This window comes from Halichondria panicea, chromosome 4 (genome assembly GCF_963675165.1).
Source record: "Halichondria panicea chromosome 4, odHalPani1.1, whole genome shotgun sequence".
NCBI classification, from domain to species: Eukaryota; Metazoa; Porifera; class Demospongiae; order Suberitida; family Halichondriidae; genus Halichondria; species Halichondria panicea.
Genome location: NC_087380.1, coordinates 5,200,690 through 5,221,119, shown reverse-complemented (window position 1 = coordinate 5,221,119; position 20,430 = coordinate 5,200,690). Strand labels below are relative to the sequence as shown.

The window sequence follows — 20,430 nt, the reverse complement described above, 5'->3', positions numbered from 1 at the left end:
ATGGTCTTCAACAACAGCCTCTGGGGCAGTGAACAGCAGACGGTACTTTCCATCCGACACATCTTTGTTAGTGGCAACAAGACTTCTGTCGAGTTTTCCTTATTACTACTGAGGATGGCAGCAGAAACACCTCTAGTGTTCAGACTCCTGACCTGGTCAATCATGAGAGACACAAGGGGAGAGATGACAAGAACTACACTTCTGGCGACAAGGGGACCCTTAGTCCTACCAAGCTTGTAGTCCATCAAGAAGGGTAGCAATTGATAGCACAGAGACTTGCCATACCCAGTTGGGAACCACACAAAAACGTCCCTTCCTTCCGACAGGAGCTTGAGAGCACAGACCTGCTGTTCCTTGAGGATCAGTCCTTCTTGCTTCACACAAGACAGTGCATATGCTAATGCTTCTTGGAAATCAAAAGACGTTGAAATTGCCTAGCCTCGATCCCAGGCCTTACTTTTTCTTGCTGTTGTCACTGTTCATCCATAAATATAATCACTAGAAAGACATAGTGCTAGTGAGGCAACAAAGAAAGAAATGGGCGTACAGTTAAAGAAAAAGTAAGGCCTGGTTTGGGAAATCGCGTGATCCACAAGGATTTTTATGAACGTGGGCGATATGTAGCCCACAATCGTGACGTAAGGTATTCTCCCACGCATTCAGAGTTAATAAGACTGTACTGAGACAACCACCAAGCTGTGCTGCAAGTCAGATCAGAGAACCAGCGTGGCCAGCTCTGGTGCCAGTAGCTACCTGCTATATATGATAATGATGACTAACTTAAGCTATTCTTGATCTATACTAGCATGTAGAAAGACACAAGAAAAGGTAATAGTCTGATAGAATCTGAACACACAATCTAGACTAGTAGATCATCTAGCTAAGCCTAAGGTATAGCTAGCTATAGTGCTTGCAAACTTCCAGTTCCAAGTCCATGTCCAGCTTGCTGCAGGCAAAGTTTTATTAGTCATAGATATCTGCGTGGGCAGTCCAACATCTCTAGCTCAGCATGCCCACACTCATTTTCACCCTTCTACCACCCTTCTACCCTCACGCGACTTCCCGATACAGGCTCTCCTTTTTCCTAACTCTACGTCTATTTCTTTCTTTATTCCTCCAATTAATACCGTATTTTATCTCATTGAACGATTAAGACAGTATTTTATCTTATTGAACGATTGTGATAAAGAACAGAAAAAGGAGAGCCTGTGTAGAGGCTAGAAATTGCCATAGTACAGTGTATAGCTAGCTAGCTTTACAGAGCTATTCATGAGATTACAATTACGTTTACAGAGTAGGTGCTCATACATACACCATTAGTGTTAAGTCGCTCAGGAATTCGCTCTTTTTTAGCGAATACCTGAGCGAGGTGGAGCCAATAAGAGCACGCCCAGATACACGCCCAGGTACAATCAATACCAGGCCGAGGAGGCGACCTAGCGTTCAATTAGAGACGGATCGGCCTGGGATCGCTATAGTCCATGTGGCATTGGAGGTCACAAAGAAAAAGAAGAAACACATATTGTAGTATACTGATTCTTGTATCCTTGAATATACGGATTGACAAAAGCCCTGCCCCCAAGTAGGAAGTTATTTTGCAAATGACTTACAAATCCCCACCCTCTCCCGTGAGGGGGTGGGTGGGGATTTGCATTGATAGGTGCATTACTACAGACCTTTGCAGAGTTCTTGTAACTCGATGTCTAGAGCGGAAGTGCCTGTCACGTGAACCATTACATAACAAGATTGAATTCTGGCTCATTCCTAACCAATTTTTCTCCAATAAAGCCTATTTAATTTTGTTAAACTGGGAAAAATTCGACCTATATAGGAGGAAGGCTTTGAACATGAACAGCTAGCTAGCTGATGAGTATTTCCAATCGTTTTGTGAGTTACTATTAGTCACACAGCCTGTGTCACAGAACTATATATCCAGCTGGAGCTAAGGCTTAGCTTCAAGCTTTTACTGTCTATGACTAGACTCTCAACAGCTTGCAGCAACACAAAATGAGCGGGAAGGCTGGGGCAAGCCACTTTATATAATACTGGGAAGCTACAATCCTATTCTGAATAACTAGTAACAAGTAATTTAGTGATACGTACATCTTGAGAACTCAATGTAAAAAACTTGCCTCACTCAGCAATGTTGGGCTCACGTGATGTTGTGTGGCTTTAATGTACATGAATATCACGTGACGGTAACTTCCGCTTTAGACGTCGAGTTGCAAGAACTCTGCAAAGGTCTGTACTACAGCGGTTTTCAGAGTTCTTGCATCTCTCATGTCTAGAGCGGAAGTCACTTGTCACGTGATATTCCTACAAATTTTGCTGAGTCAGACAAGTTTTTTTACATTGAGTTTTTAATTAGCCACTCCAGCCCCTTGAATAGTGCCTTTCTCAGCGGCCTGGAATCGAGGCTAGTTTTTAATACACAAAATTACTCCTCGTTACTAAATGTACTAGTTATTCAGAGAAGTCTGAAATAGGAGTGTAGCTTCCCAGTATTATAAGGAACTGGTTGAAGTGCCTTGCCCCGGCCTGCCTACTCATTTTGTGTTGCTGCAAGCTGATGAGTCATACAGACAGTAGAATCTCTCTTAGCTCTAGACATCCAGTCTTGTGTTACTAATAGTAGCTCACAAAACTATTTGAACTGCTTACAATCTCAAGGATAGCTTCAGCGGTGATGCAAAAGGCTTGCAAAGGCTATTTCCAAAAGGTTGATTTTCTCCTAAATCATATTATTACATGTATTGGAAAAAAATCGGTTTGGAATGAGGTAGAATTCAATCTTGTTACGTAATGGTTCACGTGACAAGTACTTCCGCTCTAGACATTGCAAATGCAAGAACTCTGAAAACCGCTGTACAACATCACGGGAGCACAAATATTGCTGAGTCAGGCAAGTTTTTTTACATGAGTTTTCAATATAAATTTTACAGACAAAGTTATTCGTTACTAGTTATTCAGAGAAGTCTGAAATAAGCGTGTAGCTTCTCAGTATTATATAAGGAACTGGTTGAAGTGACTGCCCCGGCCTGCCTACTCATTTTGTGTTGCTGCAAGCTGATGAGTCATATAGACAGTAGAATCTCTCTTAGCTCCAGACATCCAGTCCTATGTTACTAATAGTAGCTTACAAAACTATTGGAAGTGCTTACAATCTCAAGGATAGCTTCAGCCGTGATGCCAAAGGCTTGCAAAGGCTATTTCCAAGGTTGATTTTCTCCCAAATCATGTATTGGAAAAAAATCGGTTTAGAATGAGGCTAGAACTTCAATCTTGTTACGTAACGGTTCACGTGACAGGTACTTCCGCTCTAGACATTACAAATGCAAGAACTCTGAAAACCGCTGTACCTCCTCTGGCAAATAATATTAGCCTAGGTGCACGTGATACTGTGCACGTGATACTGTCCAGAAGTAAAAAGTAAGCAGTTGTATCATAGCTAGTAGGCTAAGTTGTATACAGTACAGAAGATGGCAACAGGAGGTAAATTATGTATGTCTTTTTACATAATATAGACTCTAATCGTGTATACCGATCAGTTTACTAAATCATTATTTTACACATGCCATGCAGGTCATCAATACATGTACAACAACCATACGCCAGGCCAGGCACCAATCAGGTCTAGATCTATCCCATCTGAATATGGACATGGATACACACCAGACCAAGGTGAGCTACATGAGTACAGTTACCGCAAATTGGCTGGAGGTTGGTCACGATTTAAACCATGGCGAAAAGTGCTGTGCAAACCGTGTTTGGCCTCGAATTCGCCTCCAACCTTCAACCCGCTGAGTCAGCACTTTTGTCTCGTTCTTGCATTCCTGAGCATTTGTGTGTTATCTCTCTTGTATTACATCTCCGGTTAGTTTATGAATCATAATAGTGTAACCTGCTACATTAAGACAGGAGTCAAAGAATCAAGGAAAGTGCTGGAAGTTTGTTAGTTTCTGGCTCATTGCTACTCACTTTTTAGGTATTATTAGCATCATCTGCTACTAGTATAGAGTGCTACAATCGTTTGCTGGCTTTAGCTAGGATAGCTACTTTTCGTGCTTTCTCTGTAGGTTTCCGTTTATCTTTTGTTTTTTCTCCGTGCACGCACATTCCTCTGTTGAATGTGAGCAACCTCCTCTGCTATACAATAATAGTACGTATAAGCCTGAATGAAGGCCAGCAGTAAACATTGCATGCATGGTGATCATGATATATTATTTCGTCATAAAACCTTTCTAGCAAGTACGGCATTAGCTGGGTGTGGTCAACCCTCATGTAAAGCGGTGGGGTTATCCACATCCAACTGAATGATGACTCAGTCTACACTCCAAATTTGGCTTCAAACGATGTAATTGTGGTTATGCATCAATCAGTGAAATTTTCATTCACATGTACTTGGCTGGTAGTTTTTCCCGGCCAATCCTAGCAATTTTTACTGGTGAGGTGATCGACCGATCCCTTCATACATTACATGCATGCATTATGGAATGTGCGGGCATAATGATTTGTAATGAATTGATGTTCCCTAATTGCGGTTGAGCACAAGTATACACAGTTCATCCATGCGTAGTGACATACATGGATTGGATTATATGATGTGGTGGATGGAAGCTGGTATAGATCTGGAACACAGTCTATATATACATCGATCTCGAGTCCTATCAAGGGCATATACAGAGAAGAGGGTATGCAACTCACCCTATTCTCAGAATCATCCGACTTCGTATTGAGCTATTTTTAGAACTTCCCAAAAACTCCCACGCGTAATCTTTGACCGCACAAGGTAAATCAAGGTCTTTTTTTTATATCTGCAGGTATGTAGCTAGCTAGCTAGCTCGATTACAGCATAGTAGTTCTTAGCCTCCTTCACCGGCCTTCATAGGAAAAGAAGGCCTGCTATCAACTGCTTGCGCATGCGCTAAATTATTGGATATTTTTTCCCGTATAATACTGGATACATCAGAGAAAATATCCTAAAAGTCATACACAGAGCTATATATAGCTAGCTAGCTAGCTAGAGACAGAGCTGTGTAGGTTTGTTGTACTGCTATTTTCTTCTGCAGTAGCAGTAGTATAGTAGACATTCACCAAAGTTAGTGTTAAATGGGCGTGGCCTGTCTATAATATAGGCTCTTGTCAGCCGTCACTCCGTTCAGACGATTGTCATCCGAGTCTTTTGTTAACATAATAGGCTAAGGGTAGCTATCAGAGAATGCTATCCAATGGGCTAGAAACCTTTAATCGAACTTTCTATCTACTTCCTTCAATCCATTTCCTTTCGTTGTGATGTCATAGTTTTACTGAGCATATACGATGTTATCCAAAGCCCCCAGATACCAGGGGGATATTAGCGCATGCGCAAGCAGTCGATACCAGGCCCATTTCCCTAAGTGAAGTGGGAAGTGCGGCCTAGGATCGAGGCTAAGTAGTTCTCAGCAACAGTATGGCTCGTACTAGCAGTGTCAAAGGCAAAGGCAAACCATCCAACAGTTGCAACGCCAAGAAAATGAAACCTAACCTTGAGTCTCTGGTACTTCTTAACAATACGCCCAGCACTTAACTTCCCGCTCGAAGGGGTTGTCTTGGACCTGCATGGCTATACTAGGACTGGTCATGACACTTTTCTAAAATAATACTGCACTGTTGCTAGCTAGCAAAGGCAGCTCTGATGTACACGCCCATAATTAAATAACACCGCCCACTTGTTCACGTCCGTATACTGGATTCTATTTTTAGTGTATCCGGTCTCTGATACGAAGTCGGATGAGCACGTACGGTACATAGTGAGTTGCATGCCCTTTTCTCTGTATACGCCCTTGGTCCTATCTAGTATACCGTAGAAACTGGATTATTAGCGCTTACTCGACTATAAGCGTATCTTCATTTTAAGCGCATGCTCAACTGCAGGCTTTTTATACTCGAATTGAAGCGCTTTTCCAATTATGCGAAGATTATTAGTGAAATTTTAGAATTGATTATTTGTTTATCTAGTATCTATGAGCTAGTTAGCTTGTACAGTGCATGATAGCTATATAGCTGGTGATATCCATCTGTAAGGACTCTTTGGGCATGCTGTTACCTTGTCTGATCATGCTGAGAAAATGTGAGACATATGGATGAGGTCCTTTTATTCCAAGTTCCTGGTCAATATGAATGTTTTTATAATATGAATTTAAATGATGTAAGTGAACTGTAAAATGAATTGTAACATAATAGTATGATATAGATCCAGTTAGGGTTGCCTGCTTGCCTTGCTTGCTCACTTCTAGCCAGCTTGCGAGTCAGCTCTCATCACAGAGACATCCGGTTGCTGGGTGGGGCTCAGAATGACTGCACAGGGTGTCATACAGGATTTTGAAGTAGAGGGGGGAAATGAGAAAAGTAACCAAAAAATGTTGCTAAAAAAAGTCAACTGTTATTTCAATACCCAGCTATGGACACTCAGTCATAATTGAAAGGGGGGAAATTGGAACTAGGGGGGTATCCCCCCTTCCCCCTGTATGACACCCTGCTGCATTATAGGCGCATTCTCGAATATAAGTGTATAGAGCTCTGCTATTGACCCTAAGAAAATGCATGCGCTAATAATCCAGTTTCTACGGTAGTTTTATAATTCCAATTGTTATGCTATAATATATCAACTAATTATGTTTATGACGGATTGAGTTATGCTCTCGTCTGATTTTTTGTTCCCACGCTTTTTGGTGTTTTCCGTTTCCCCCGGCCAATCCTAGCAATGTTTTTCTAGTTGGATTACGTTTATTTTTTAGTACAGAAGCAAGTAAGCGCCATAAAAAGACAAGTTTAGAGCATAAAACTCAGTGAATTTGTTGCTGGCTAGTAGCTGGAGTTTTACAAGGAGATTAGATATGTTGCAGGGTTCTGCCTACAGTGGTCGTTTAGGTAAACTGCGACCATCACTAGATATTTTTCGACCACCACTCAGCCTTTCCGACCACTGCTTTACATTCTACAAGCACTGGCTAGTCCAGTCTAGCTGCTAGTCTTTGCTTACCAGATTTTACTGTCTTGATGTGCGTTATATAGAGCTTGCTTTACTGCGCATGACCAGAACAGTTAATTAACTTATTATTACTCTTTTCAGGTCAGTTGTCCAGAGGCATGTGTTTGGACGGTTGAGCATGCGCAGTAGACTAGATCTAGATGTCCTTTCGATTTATTTTTGCAGGCATAATAGTCTCAGGGGGCTCCCCATGTATATTATAGACATTGAAAGAAAAGAACATAAAATTAGTGCTGCCTATTAAATGGTTGATTTAATTCAAGATACATAGAATTGCAGTATATCTTTCCTGCCTGCTAAACTTGTAGCAGACATAGGAGTAATCAGACTACCAGCATAACCAGGCAGGACAGTCGAAGTTCATCAATTAAGTTTCTTAGCACCAACGATAGTAGGCATAACAGTGTGGTTGGAGGGGTTGGAGGCACTTACATTGATTATTGATCATTGGTCCAGAAGCACTAAGAAGGAATAACTGTCTCCATGAGACCATGACACTGTCACAGTCTATATATGACTAGCTAGCTAGCTATAGACCTTGCCTAATAAATTATAGCGAGCTATCTTAATTTACACTGTGGTCAAGTTTCTTGCACATTCGCAGAAGAGTTCTCCGGACAACTGACCTGAAAATAGTAATAATAGCATGCATGCACATAGCTAGCTAGCTGTGCAGTGTGATTATAAGTTAAATGGCGTTGTTCAAGTACTTCTCTGCTGTCAAAGAGGGAGAAGGACCACCTACCAACCGTTTTAAAACAGGAGAGGGTCCAGCAAGTGATGAAAGTGATGAAAGTAATGTAAATGATGAAAGTGAAGAAGAGGAGCAATCAACAGTTAATTCTTCTGAGTCTGTTAGCACTGACGCAAGTACAACTTCTTCTATAACCTCTAAACAAGCAAAAACTTTCTTAAGAAGATGGCTGAAAGGTAGACATCATTGGTTACAATAATTATGTAGACGGGTAGGGGATGTCGTGTAAATTGTGTCGGAAATATGATAAGCATTCATTTGGACACGACATTTGGAACAAGACACCGTGTACAAGAATAAGATTGCAGAGTATAACTACACATGAACTTAGTGCAGCGCATAAAGAGTCTATATACAGTTAGAACTTACCCTATCGCAGTCGCAGAGCATTGTTAGTTCCCTAAATCCACCTGTACCTAAAAAAGGAATTCATCAAGCATTCCAGTGTTTGTATTTTCTAACAAAGCAAAGGATTCCACACACAACAAACTATGAGCCATTGTTGGATCTTTTGGAGTCATTAGGCCTCGCTGTAAAGTCTGATATCCGTGTTGCAAAGAATGCTACATATACAAGTGACAAAACAATTCAGGAAATGGTTAACATTTTATCGGAAGTACTAGAAACTAACCTTATTAACCAGATGAAGGAATCAAACCATTTTGCCCTCATGTTTGATGGGACAACTGACTGTACTGTAACTGAACAGCTAGCTTTACATGGCCGGTTTATAGACAAGACTACTGGTAATTTGAAATCTTGTTATCTGAGCCTGAAGTAGGTGCTGCAACTGATTCTGAGCAAGATATCTGTATTACTGTAAATGCCAGTACTATAACCAAAAGAGTAAAAGAATTTATTGCTTTTATTGCTGAGACCGAGTTGGACCCAACAAAAATGCGGGGAATAGGAACAGATGTGCTACTACCATGATTGGATGCCACAATGGAGTTGTTACGTGTCTAAAGCAGATAGCGCCTACTGCAATTGGTGTACACTGTGCTGCACATAGACTTAACCTTGCTTCATCCCAAGCAGGAGATAAAGTCCCTTACATTAAAAAGTTTAGCAGTATACTTCGACAACTATATGATTTTTTTGATAATAGTCCTGTGAGAATGTCTGGTCTACAAGCTGTACAGAACCTTGTAAAAGAGAAAGGCCGGCTTTTAGCACCATGCAGCACCAGATGGTTGAGCACAGAACGAAGTGTGAATAGATTAAAAACTTGTTTCGTATCGGTAGTTTTAAGTTTACAGCGAGAAAGTGAAGAGAGAAGCGATGCTAGAGCTTTAGGCCTAAGCAAATTGGTTACTGAGTTTAGGTTCGTATGTACAGTAGACTTTCGCTATTCCGGCTCTCTGAAGTACGGCCACCTCGATATACCGGCCATTTGGCTTGGCACGGAATGCTAGCTATATGCAAATAAAACTTAAATAGAGAACAGAATGATTCATTATCCTACATTATCCTCGAGACAAGAACCGCAAAAGTAGTCATTAGATTCGAGGTAAGGTTGTTTTTAAGCCGCGGCTATTTCCTGAGCTGCAGCCACCTCGCTATTCCGGCCAAGCTGCATGGTCCCAAGGGTGACCGGATTAACGAGAGTCTACTGTACTATGTTGCTGTTATGTGATGCTCTACCTTACGTAACACATTTGTCAAGGTGTTTTCAAATCGTATAATTCCTGGAATGCCTCCACAATTACCTCTTTACAGCAGCTTATAGCATTTGGTGGCACCAATCTTGGTGAGCTAAGAAAGACTTTAGATGAACTTACAGCTGCAGATGTTCAGCTAGCCTCCTTCGCAGCCTCTCCTTTTTCTGTTCTTTGTCACAGAAGAGAAAATTGGAGGAACAAAGAAAGAAAGAAGGAAGCGACAAAGAAAAAGGAGAGCCTGCCTTGCTAAGTCGCGTGATCCCCTACTGATGTAGACAAATTTTAACGAGCGTGGGTGAGAGAAAACCTCAATAACTGTCCTCCCACACAGTACTTAGAGCGCATTTACCAGGAACATAATCTGTTATAAACACAGTAGAGTCAGCCTTCGTGAGACCTTTAGTTAGTAGAGGAGTATATGAAAAACTAGAGTATATATCTATTAGTCAAGTGGGTCTGTTCTGAACTCAGGAAAAAAAACTGAGCTAAATTTAGATATAGATCTAGATCTTTAGTATTTAGTCTTTACTAGGTAAGCCCTCGTCTACGATGTCTCCACGCTTGATTCTAGCTTACTATCTACGATGCTAACAGCTTTTATGTTAGAGTTTGCAATGCGTAGGCATGCTGTAGCTGTCAGGCTCCATCCAGCTAGTGATTGCCCACGTTCATTTTCACTCGTTTACCACTCGTCTACCGTCACGCGACTTAGCAAGGCAGGCTCTCCTTTTTCTTTGTCTCTTCCTTCTTTCTTTCTTTGTTCCTCCAATTAGTCCCGTATTTTATCTTATTGAACTATGACAAAGAACAGAAAAAGGAGAGGCTGCGAAGGAGGCTAATATTCAGCTAACTGAGCGTGGAAATCAAGGAAAGGAATATTTCGAAAACTCAATCCGAAGACCTTATATTAATTGCTTTGTCAAGATAGAAACTAGATTTGACGATAAGTCTGTTATAGCAGCGTTTGACATATTTAATCCCGCAAGAGTGGCATGTTCACCTTCTGAGAAGGATATATCTTCATTTCTTCAATATGGTAATAGTGAAGTTGAAGATCTCACAATCTCAAAGGTCAAGCCCCCATCATTTTTAACCACCTCTCAAAATTCCTGGGCAGAACCCTGTGTTGTAAGAACTAAGGCTCAGATGTTGTCAGTGATCCTATCCTGAATGCAGGCACAGAATACTTACACTAAAACTAAGTGGTGGTTGAAATTGGTTGAAAAGCTATTTCACATCAGCATAAGCTTGGCTGGTCATGTGACCGTGTCATACCTCCTCTGCCACGAGGTCTGACAAGCGCGGTGCAGCTCAAGTAATTAGCCTTTGATTAACTCTCAGCAAGAACATACGACGTGGGCGGATAATTATTGTTCAATTAGATTTCGAACATCAAAGTACCAATACTCATTCTTCCCACATGCTGTAACTTTATGGAATAAACTTGTTAGTACGCACAATATAGAAGATATTGTTACTGTCAGTGTGTTTAAATATTTCTGTACACATTCTTTAGGATGCACTTTACATCTAGCTACTAGCTAATTGTGTATATCCTATGCTATATATATGCTGAATTATTATAAAATCAAAAATCAAAAATCAAAGGCTAATTGCCTGAGCTGTACCGCGCCTGTTGTACCTCCTCTGGCCTCGTGCCCATGTTATAACTATAACATACGTTATTACTAAGGATCATGTATATGTACGTATACACAAAAATTATGTCTTTACATTTACTTTAGTTTATGTGTGAATTTAAATCATGTTACTAGACAATCACATTCCATGTAGATCAATTTTACGGCAAACAAGCTCATTGCTGCAGGCAGGAGGACTCTAACTTCACAGCACCACAATTTGGAGATCAGTTACAGCATGGAGACTTTCAACTAAGACAAGGTGATTAGTCACTGTGAAAGTTCACTATTAAATCGTTATAGCTCAATTTGGCTACATGCATGGTTATAATAACAGTAATTAGATATCATGCATTGAATGCATGCGATATTATTTGCCTGTATAGAAATTGAGTATTAACCCGAGGTGCGTGGGAGGTTACAGTAGTCTGTCAGTGCTTGCATTTATCTAGCCTCATTCCCGGCCCTATTATAGTTGCTATGTCAATGGTGATAGTGTGCATGCGCTTCAAATTACCCAATGTAGATGGGTAATCTGTGTTCCTAAGACTACCTCATGATGATGCGTGGCTTAGATAAGTCCTTCAATTCTGCTTCACCATTGATGGCGTCACTAAGCAGCTAGAAGCGGCTCTTTTTGCTGGGGAATCGAACTGTTTGCAGCAGTGTAGAGAGGAGCTTAATTCTTTGGCGAGGTGGGGAGCAGCAATGGTGGAGTGAAACTGTTTTTTGCAGCAGTGGGGTGGGGCTGTTTTGCAGTAGTGCATTAGAACTGGTCCAAACATTTTTGTATCAAGCCATTCGTTCGTCCATGCTAATGTTATACGGCACAATGGCTGTAATAAAGAGTGAGCTACATGTATGTTAAGGCATTCTTGTTACTAAGACAGTATAGGCCTATGTTAGTTGCAAACGTGTTTCTGGTCAACTCACGCGTACTCATTTAGTGCCCGCTTAAAAAATGACCATTACTGCTGATGTCAGCCATTATTTAGTGACGTCATCAGCAAACTCCACCCAGAAAGAAAGCAATTAGCAATCTGCTGATTTTGTATATCTCAAAAATATTAATTCCGGCATAGCTAGCTAGCTTGATTAACTATATGAGTATACTGCAACACTATCCAAGAAACTCTTCTTCCTTGGAAGTCCATCCACAGTTCAAAACAAATGATTTTTAGCAACAGAAAATGTGTAATTTATGACGTCATCGATAATGAGAAATGAGAACCTCCTGCCCTCATGCTATTTTGATAAGTTTCTGACCAGAAACACGTTTACTACAGTAGCAGCCAATATAAAGTACCAGTTCTGTTTACGTAGTACGTCCGTAATACGCTGGTACGTTGTAAAATAAACGCTAAAAGTACCCTCAAGATACGCTACATACCGTTGTGTGTGTTTTTTCTAATTCAACTGTTGTTTAACTTTTCCTGCACCCATACCCATGCAGCTCTGCAGGCAGCTAGCTATTGTGAACTTTTGCAGCAATTAGCTGTTAGCTAGCTAGCTAGTGTTTTCTGAAAGTAGAACAGAGATAGCTAGGACTCTATCCTTTTTGATGAGAAAGTTGAAGAACCTGTGAATGGTGCGTTTTATGTCTTTGTTGTAGATTTAGAGCTAGATAGCCATAGCATAGCTAAGTAACTAGTCTAAGCTACGATACTCGAGATGACTAGGATTGTCTCTTTGTTTGTTTTCTAATCCTTTTCTGCAAAAGTACTTGCAACGTGCTGTGGTAAATTACAACGCTTTTAATATGGTGTTATAACGGAAACGTACTATGGACGTACTACGTAAACAGAACAGGTACTTTATCGCTACTGTATGTTGCTATGCCCTCGAGAGATATATACTACGAGATGCATGGCACATATTGCACTCAGCCCTCGGGCTTCGGTGCAATAATTATACAGTAACCATACATCCCATGTTATAACATGGGCACGAGGGATGCGTGTTTTGCAAGTTGCTTGTCATTGTGTACAGTAAATGGGCGTTGTCTATAGTACTACTGTGGTTACTAGATTTAATCAGGAATGTGCTGACTCATAACTTTCTTTATGTCCTCTAATCTCTACCTGCTCTTTTAGTGCACTTCTATAACTAAAACCACTCCCATACTGGCTCAAATCAACAGAGGTATAGCAAGTCAACAGAGTACTGCATGTGCATATACACTAACAGCTTAGCTAACTAAGTTAGTAAATTAAATTTTGTTTGCTGAATAGACACATTCACTTTACTACAGACTCAGTAGTACTACAGACAACGCCCATTTACTGGTGCACAATGACAAGCAACTTGCAAAACACAGTATAAGGATCATGTACGTACGTATATGCTCATTTACTTCAGTTTATGTGTGAATTTAAATCATCTTACTAGACAATCACATGCCATGTAGATCAATTTTACGAGGAAAAAGATCATTGCTACAGGCAGGAGGACTCTAGCTTCACAGCACCAATGACTAGCCCACCACTTGGAGATCAGTCACAGCTTGGAAACCTTCCACTAGGACAAGGTGATAATATAATACTTCACGCAGTAATTAGATATCATAGTCATAGTAAGTCCTTTTAACCGAGGGCAGGGAACCCGGATTCCCCTAATTCTGGACTATGAATAAGCGCAGACGCACTATACCCATGCAATCAGCTGTAAATACGTAGGGTACCTCGAATAAAGACCGCATGTAGTTAGCTAGCTGCCAACGTACAAGTTTAAGCTTCTTATCGCTTTTATTCGACAACGAAGCGTTAACACCAAAACCTGCCACTATTAAAACTAATAACTTGTTGTGTGAAGGCTGTAAACGCAGTGTGATGACATCCAGGTAAGCAGACTCACACAAACCAACAGACTATTATACCCGTTACTGCCCACGCGCGCCTCGGAGTAAATATATAGGCTTCTAGGCACGTTTTCTTGGATTTACAAAGACTTTTGCGCAGCAAAATCTGCTCACATTTACTTGCTAGTTTTAAAGTCATTTTTACCTGAGGTGCGCGCGTGGGTGGCCACGAGAGTATACAGTGCAACAACCAAAGAGAGTAGAACTTTTGATTTTTTACGTTTTTGAATATTTTCTAAACTAAATGTGATTAGATCAATTTGAATGCAGGTACTGAAAGTTCAACTATTGGCGCTTCCATTGGACCACCACCTGTTACATCATATGACATCATCATTCCAAAATAGCTGCTAGAATATGTGTACATTGAAAATATGTTAGGCATTATTATGCTGTTGAATAGTTTGAAATTGAGCTGGACTTACGGGCTCTAAAAGATAGCTACTAAGATCATAGATAGCCTGGAGTAGTGTGTTGGAACTGGTCCTAACATTTGTAGCTACTGTGCAGCCATTTTCACCATGAGATAGTTCTTAACGTTCAAATCGAAACTATGAACAATCGAAATACTGTATAAGTAACATTTAAGGCCATTACCTATAAGGCTTACAAACACATACATGCCGCCGGCCAAGACATACAAATTAAGTAACAACAGTTTAAACATCCATCCAATCAGTTAGTACACGTTTCGCAAGGTAGGAGCAAGGCCGTTTTAGTCACTGGTCTCGTGTAAATGCCGTTCGTGGTTCGTAGCTTCACAACCCTAACTAGACCTTCATGGGTTTCAATGATTCGAGCCATAGGCCATTGGGAAGGCATAACGTTGTCTTCTCTCTTCTCTCAACACGACAATATCTCCAACTTGTAGATTCTTGACAGACGCCATTTAGAGTACTTCCTGAACTGTTCATGCAGGCCTCTATTTGAGAGAAAACAGTTGTAAGCTCTTCAAAGTTTAACTTAGAGTTTCTGACAATTCGATGAAGATGGGTTTTGAGGCTCTTCACCGCGGGTTTCCATAGCCCTCCAAAATGTGGGGCATGCTCGGGAATGAAATCCCATGTAATTTCTTGGGCACTGCAGTAGTTCGATATGATATCGTTGGTGTTTTTTCGTTGCATGAATTCATACAATTCCTTGAGAATGCGTTTTGCTCCGACGAACCGTGGTCACTCCATAACAATGCAGGTTTACCACGTTGAGTGATAAACTGAAGTCAGATCTGACACTGCTTCGATGTGCACGGCCTTTACAACACAAATATACAGATGTATGCCTTTAGAATGACCGGTTTGCGAATGGAACCTCGTTTCAAGTAAACTGGTCCGACATAGTCAAGACCCACATTGTTGAAAACAGCATCAGGGGTTACACGTTTTTTGGGGAGTTGTCCCATCATCTGGGGACGTGGTTTGGCTGATCTTCTCCTACAGATAATGCAGCTACGTGTGATTGATCGGATCGTCTTGTGCCCACCAACAATGTGGTATCGACAAGAAAGAGATCCAGATATTAGTAGATGACCACCATAAAGTAGTCGGTTGTGATCTGAGCGTATGAGGAGTTTTACCAGGGGATGGTTAGAGGTATAGTATCATCGGATGACGATAGACAGCACGTAACTTTGTTGTTGTACTTACGGACCACGTGTATGGGTAGATAGAACGCTTGACTGGGAGGTTTTTCCAAGTCTATTTGTGGTACACGTTCGGCATGTTTGCTTGCAAAGTACTCGTCCATGACGCCTTCAACTTCACTGAATTGACCTTTGGTGTGCATTGACTTCTCAAAGGAGATAAATCTTTTTACAGCTTGAGATCTCGACTCTCCCAGCTCTTTGGCATTGGGTCGTTTAGGAAGAGGCACCATGAATCTTCCTTCAGAGTCTTTAGTGTGGTAGGTATGAAAATGCTTCATCACTGATCGTTCTTCTGGCGTAAGATTGCTATTTGCTACAGCTTTTTCTTCAATCTCCCAGAATTGACGTAGAAGGTCATCTCCCGTTAAGACGGTTGTATGGTGTGATACAATGGCATTTGAGCTTACAGAACCGATGTTACCGGCTAATACCCATCCAAACTCTGTCTCGTGAGTCCTTTCGCCGGCCTTGACGTATAACGTCTACAAAGATTTCCACTCCAAGTAGGACTTCTATGTTTCCGGGCTTGCCAAACTCAGGGTCTGCCAGTTGGAGGCCATCAAGGTGCTCCCATTTGCGACTGAGTGATATTTCAGGTAGATCACACGTAACTCGAGGTACGACTATCGCATTCACGTTGAATTTCCTTGAGGGAGAGTGAACGGGTGTAACCTTGAAGTTGGCAATTGACTGATTGTGGCTGCTCGATGAAAGACCAGCTATTCCACAAATTGCTCTCTGATACGCATGATCCAGAGTCCAAAAGAGCTTGTTTTTCCTTGTTTTTCCTTGTGGGGATTCGACCAAAACTTGGCAAGTCATCAGTAACAAGTCAGATTGAATTAGAACAGCTGCGTGATTAACAGGTGTCTCGACGTCTTTACCGTCAATGTGCAATAGAGAGTGATGACGTCTTTGACATTGCTTACAACGATGTAACGATTTGCAGTCTTTCACATAGTGTCCAGAACGTATTATTTGATTTCAGCAATGCAATCTTCTCTTCATGAGATTAGGTGTTTTTCCTTCTTGCATGCCTTGCAATTTTCTTCATTAGTGCAGGTGCTTGCCGTGAATGTGGGAATGGCGTGACTGCTTTTAAGCTTCCTGTCTACATTAGAGGCTTCTGCTGCTTGAGCACGCAGGTCAATGAATTCCAGTAATTCCTTACAATCAGGGACATCAGTGTTATCTTGGCTGTGACGTTGCCACTCAAACATTGTAACGGCATCGAGTTTTAATTCCAGGAGTGAGGTAATAAATTGTTTAGAGGGTTCATGCCCCATTGCTCTCAAAGCTCGTAGGTGCTGGAGTCGTGGAGATTTTGTAATTCCTTACCATTTCCATCCTTCAAGTTGGGTGTATCCACTATTCGACGAACATGAGTTTGATGGATTAGGCGTGGTCTGTCAAAGCGTGCTTGTAAGCATTGTACCGCTTCCTCCGTTAGTCCATCGATGGTTTGCTTAGCAGCATTGTCCTTGAGGGCATTCTCTAGATAGACCATCATTCGGTCATGGACGGCCACACGGAATTGATCCCAAAAATACTGTAGGCACATCCAATTTCGGGAGTTTGGCTCCATGTGCTTTGGGTTCTATACTGGCCACATTAGCGTCGGCGATGGAGCGTTGTTGTTTCTTAATGGCCAGTGAGCATCGGAAAATTGTACTTCATATTGGGAATGTAGGATAGGATCTTCAGTGTCCAAGTCTACTAGATGTAGGGAGTTTCGAACGTCTTTTAATTCGATCTTCAAATCCAAAATTTGTTCGGTATATTGCTCGAGTATGCATTCGGCATCGGGATCATCGATATCCATACGGCATATGGTTTTTTCAACAGCATCTAGCTTCTCTTGCATGCGTGCCAGGCGTCTATTTGATGATTTCTGTAAATCACGAGCTGGTGAAGGCATCAAGGTTGAGATGAGTCGTTGAATGCAAATAGTTAGTTCACTAATGATGTCGTCATGATCGTCTAAGGCATCTTGTTCCAGGGCTGAGGCTTCTTCTCTGTCAGTGAGGTCAATGATTGCTAGCATGTGAATCTTGAACTCGGCATCGAGAACCTTAAGTTTGGTAGCCAAAGTCTGTGCAACACGTATACTATCGGGATGTTCACCGTTAGAATCCACTTCAGTGATCTTAGAACCTAATTTCGTTATAGATCCACGTGTTACAGCTCTTCTCTTCTTGTGAAAGCCTCGATCAGCCATAGTTTAGGAATTCCGATGAGTATACAATGAGTATACAAGTATGATTGACGAACGTATAGCTTCACCATATGGCAACTTCCAGAGAACGTTATTAACAGGCGACGATAAATTCTCCAAGTTGAGAAACAGGTTGCAAATTAGTTCAATAGGGTATCCGGTTCGAAGGACCAATGTTTATGTGATTTCTCTCTTGGATGCTAATAGATTAAGTAGCTACTACTGTACAGCCATTTTTACCATGAGATAGTTCTTAACGTTAAAAAACAAATCGAAACTATGAATAATCGAAATACTGTATAAGTAACATTGAAGGCCATTACCTATAAGGCTTACGAACACATACAATTTTTGTGTCAAGCCATTCGTTGGTCCATGCCATTGTTATACGCTGCAGATATACTGGCACAATGACTGTCTATAGAAAAGAGTGAGCTATGTTAGGGCATTTTGTTGAGTTTTATTATTGTGTGTTACCTATGCCCTCGGGATGTATAATACTACGGGATGCATGGTACACATTGCACTCAGCCCTCGGGCTTCAGTGCAATAATTATACAGTAACCATACATCCCTCGTCCCCATGTTATAACGTATATAAGGATCATGTACGTACGTATATACACAAAAGTTATATGTTTTCTTTACATTTACTTCAGTTTATGTGTGCATGTTACTAGACAATCACATGCCACAATCACATGCCATGTAGATCAATTTTACGACAAACAAGCTCATCACCGCAGGCAGGAGGACTCTAACTTCACAGCATCAGTGACTAGCCCACAATTTGGAGATCAGTTACAGCATGGAGACATTCCACTAAGACAAGGTGATTAGTCACTGTGAAAGTTCACTATTAAATCGTTATAGCTCAAGTTGGCTACATGCATGGTTATTATGCCTCGAGGCATAGCCGCATGAGGGATACGGTAAAGCTGACTGTGTGTGTGTGTGTGTGTGTGCGTGTTCCAGCTGTAACTGCTCAACGGTTGCAATGCGACAAAAGCTAACAGCTTCTATACTGTAGGCTTCTAGCCACGTTCTCTTGGATTTTGATTCGTGGATTAGCAAACTAAAGCTTTGTTATGGCTAGTTTGACTCACATTGAAGGCTGTTGCAGTCTCTTCAGAATCTTTCATAGCATCATCTGTCCGCACAAACTAAAGCGCTAGCTTTTTGTTAGCTACAATACTCAGAAAATATCTATTAAAACAGCTAGCTAGCAGTAGCCATTTGTGAAATTGATCTCTTTGGACACACCCTTTAATTATTTCTGTGGATGTAATGCGCATGCGCGCTCATTCCCCATGTGTGAGAAAATAATATCAAAGATCCAGATCCAGATCCTCCTGGCAGAATCATCTTTGTCTTGAGGGCCTAGTAAGCCACAAAACACTACCATATAACAATATAGATAACAATATGCATGTACACAGGTCTTTTCTTCTTAGATATTATATACACTGAACTACAGATCTTGGAAGAATCAATTTTCTTCTTTCTTGAGGTCCTGGTAAGCCAATAAATAACAACAGTAGATGTATGTAAATAAGTCTTTTCTTCTCAGTGACTTTATATAGATAAGCTAACTTTAATATAAAAGAAACTACTATAACACTAATACTTTTTGAGCGAAAGCATAACATGGCGAGAGGCATTAGCAAGCGCACACTTGCAACACTCGTAATAACAGTAATTAGATATCATGCATTGAATGCATGCAATATTATTTGCCTGTGTAGAAATTGAGTATTAACCCAAGGTGCGTGGGAGGTTATAGTAGTCTGTCAGTGCTTGCATTTATCTAGCCTCATTCCCGGCCTGACTTTCTCTATTATAGTTGCTATGTCAATGGTGATAGTGTGCATGCGCTTCAAATTACCCAATTTAGATGGATAATCGTAGTACAAGCGTAAAACGTTTGTATAATAAGCGCACATCAACTAATTATAGGCGCATATACTGGTTAGCAGACCAAGAGCCTCTATAGAAGGCGCATGGTTCTCTGCACAGTCTACTCACCTATAATTATGCCATAATTATATGCACTGCGTTTACAGCCTCCACACAACAAGTTATTAGTTTTAATAGTGGCAGATTTCGATGTTAAAAGCGAGCCTAAAAGCTAAGAAGCTTAAACTTGCATACCGTATGGGTAGAAAATTTCGTACAATTCAATATTTTGTCTTATTTGGAAAATTTTACGGGTAGTAAATTTCGTGGAAGTTAAATTAAGAGGGTGTGGCACTTATCTCGCGTGAGATACATGCAGTAGACAGCAGTCGGAGTCGAGTTCGAGTATATCTATATCATGGATACATTCTCCATAGCATCGATGACAAGAGGAGGCTACCATGGTACATGGAATGCGTTAGTAGGGGAAGTTTTGGAGTGCAAGAGAGAAAGCAGCAATAGCCATGATCCCTTCGCAGTGGCAGTTGTGAGAAATAGCACTGGTGGAACTGCTGTTGTTGTAGGGCATGTACCGAGACGTTTATCTGCTCTTTGTTCTCTATTTCTAAGAAAAAGTGGCTCAACAATAACTTGTAGAATTACTGGAAGCAGAAGATATTCTACAGATCTTCCCCAAGGGGGCCTCGAAATACCCTGTATGCTCACTTTTTTTGG

The 20,430-nt window shown here is 41.1% G+C and overlaps 1 protein-coding gene across 6 annotated transcripts in view; it reads left to right on the top strand.

The window, feature by feature from the left end:
* Positions 1–3,343: 3,343 nt before the first annotated feature.
* LOC135335269 (uncharacterized) overlaps positions 3,344–20,430 on the top strand; it is a 37,835-nt gene continuing 20,748 nt past the window's right edge. For 3 of the 6 annotated variants that reach the window (XM_064530710.1, XM_064530706.1, XM_064530711.1), the window contains exons 1-6: positions 3,344–3,492; positions 3,583–3,681; positions 7,793–7,960; positions 11,240–11,347; positions 13,493–13,612; positions 18,512–18,631. In XM_064530710.1, coding sequence (XP_064386780.1) covers positions 3,480–3,492; positions 3,583–3,681; positions 7,793–7,960; positions 11,240–11,347; positions 13,493–13,612; positions 18,512–18,631 — 628 coding nt within the window. In that variant the 5' untranslated portion in view covers positions 3,344–3,479. The remainder of the gene's footprint in view (positions 3,493–3,582; positions 3,682–7,792; positions 7,961–11,239; positions 11,348–13,492; positions 13,613–18,511; positions 18,632–20,430) is intronic. The other 3 variants (XM_064530708.1, XM_064530707.1, XM_064530709.1) reach the window with 3 other exon arrangements.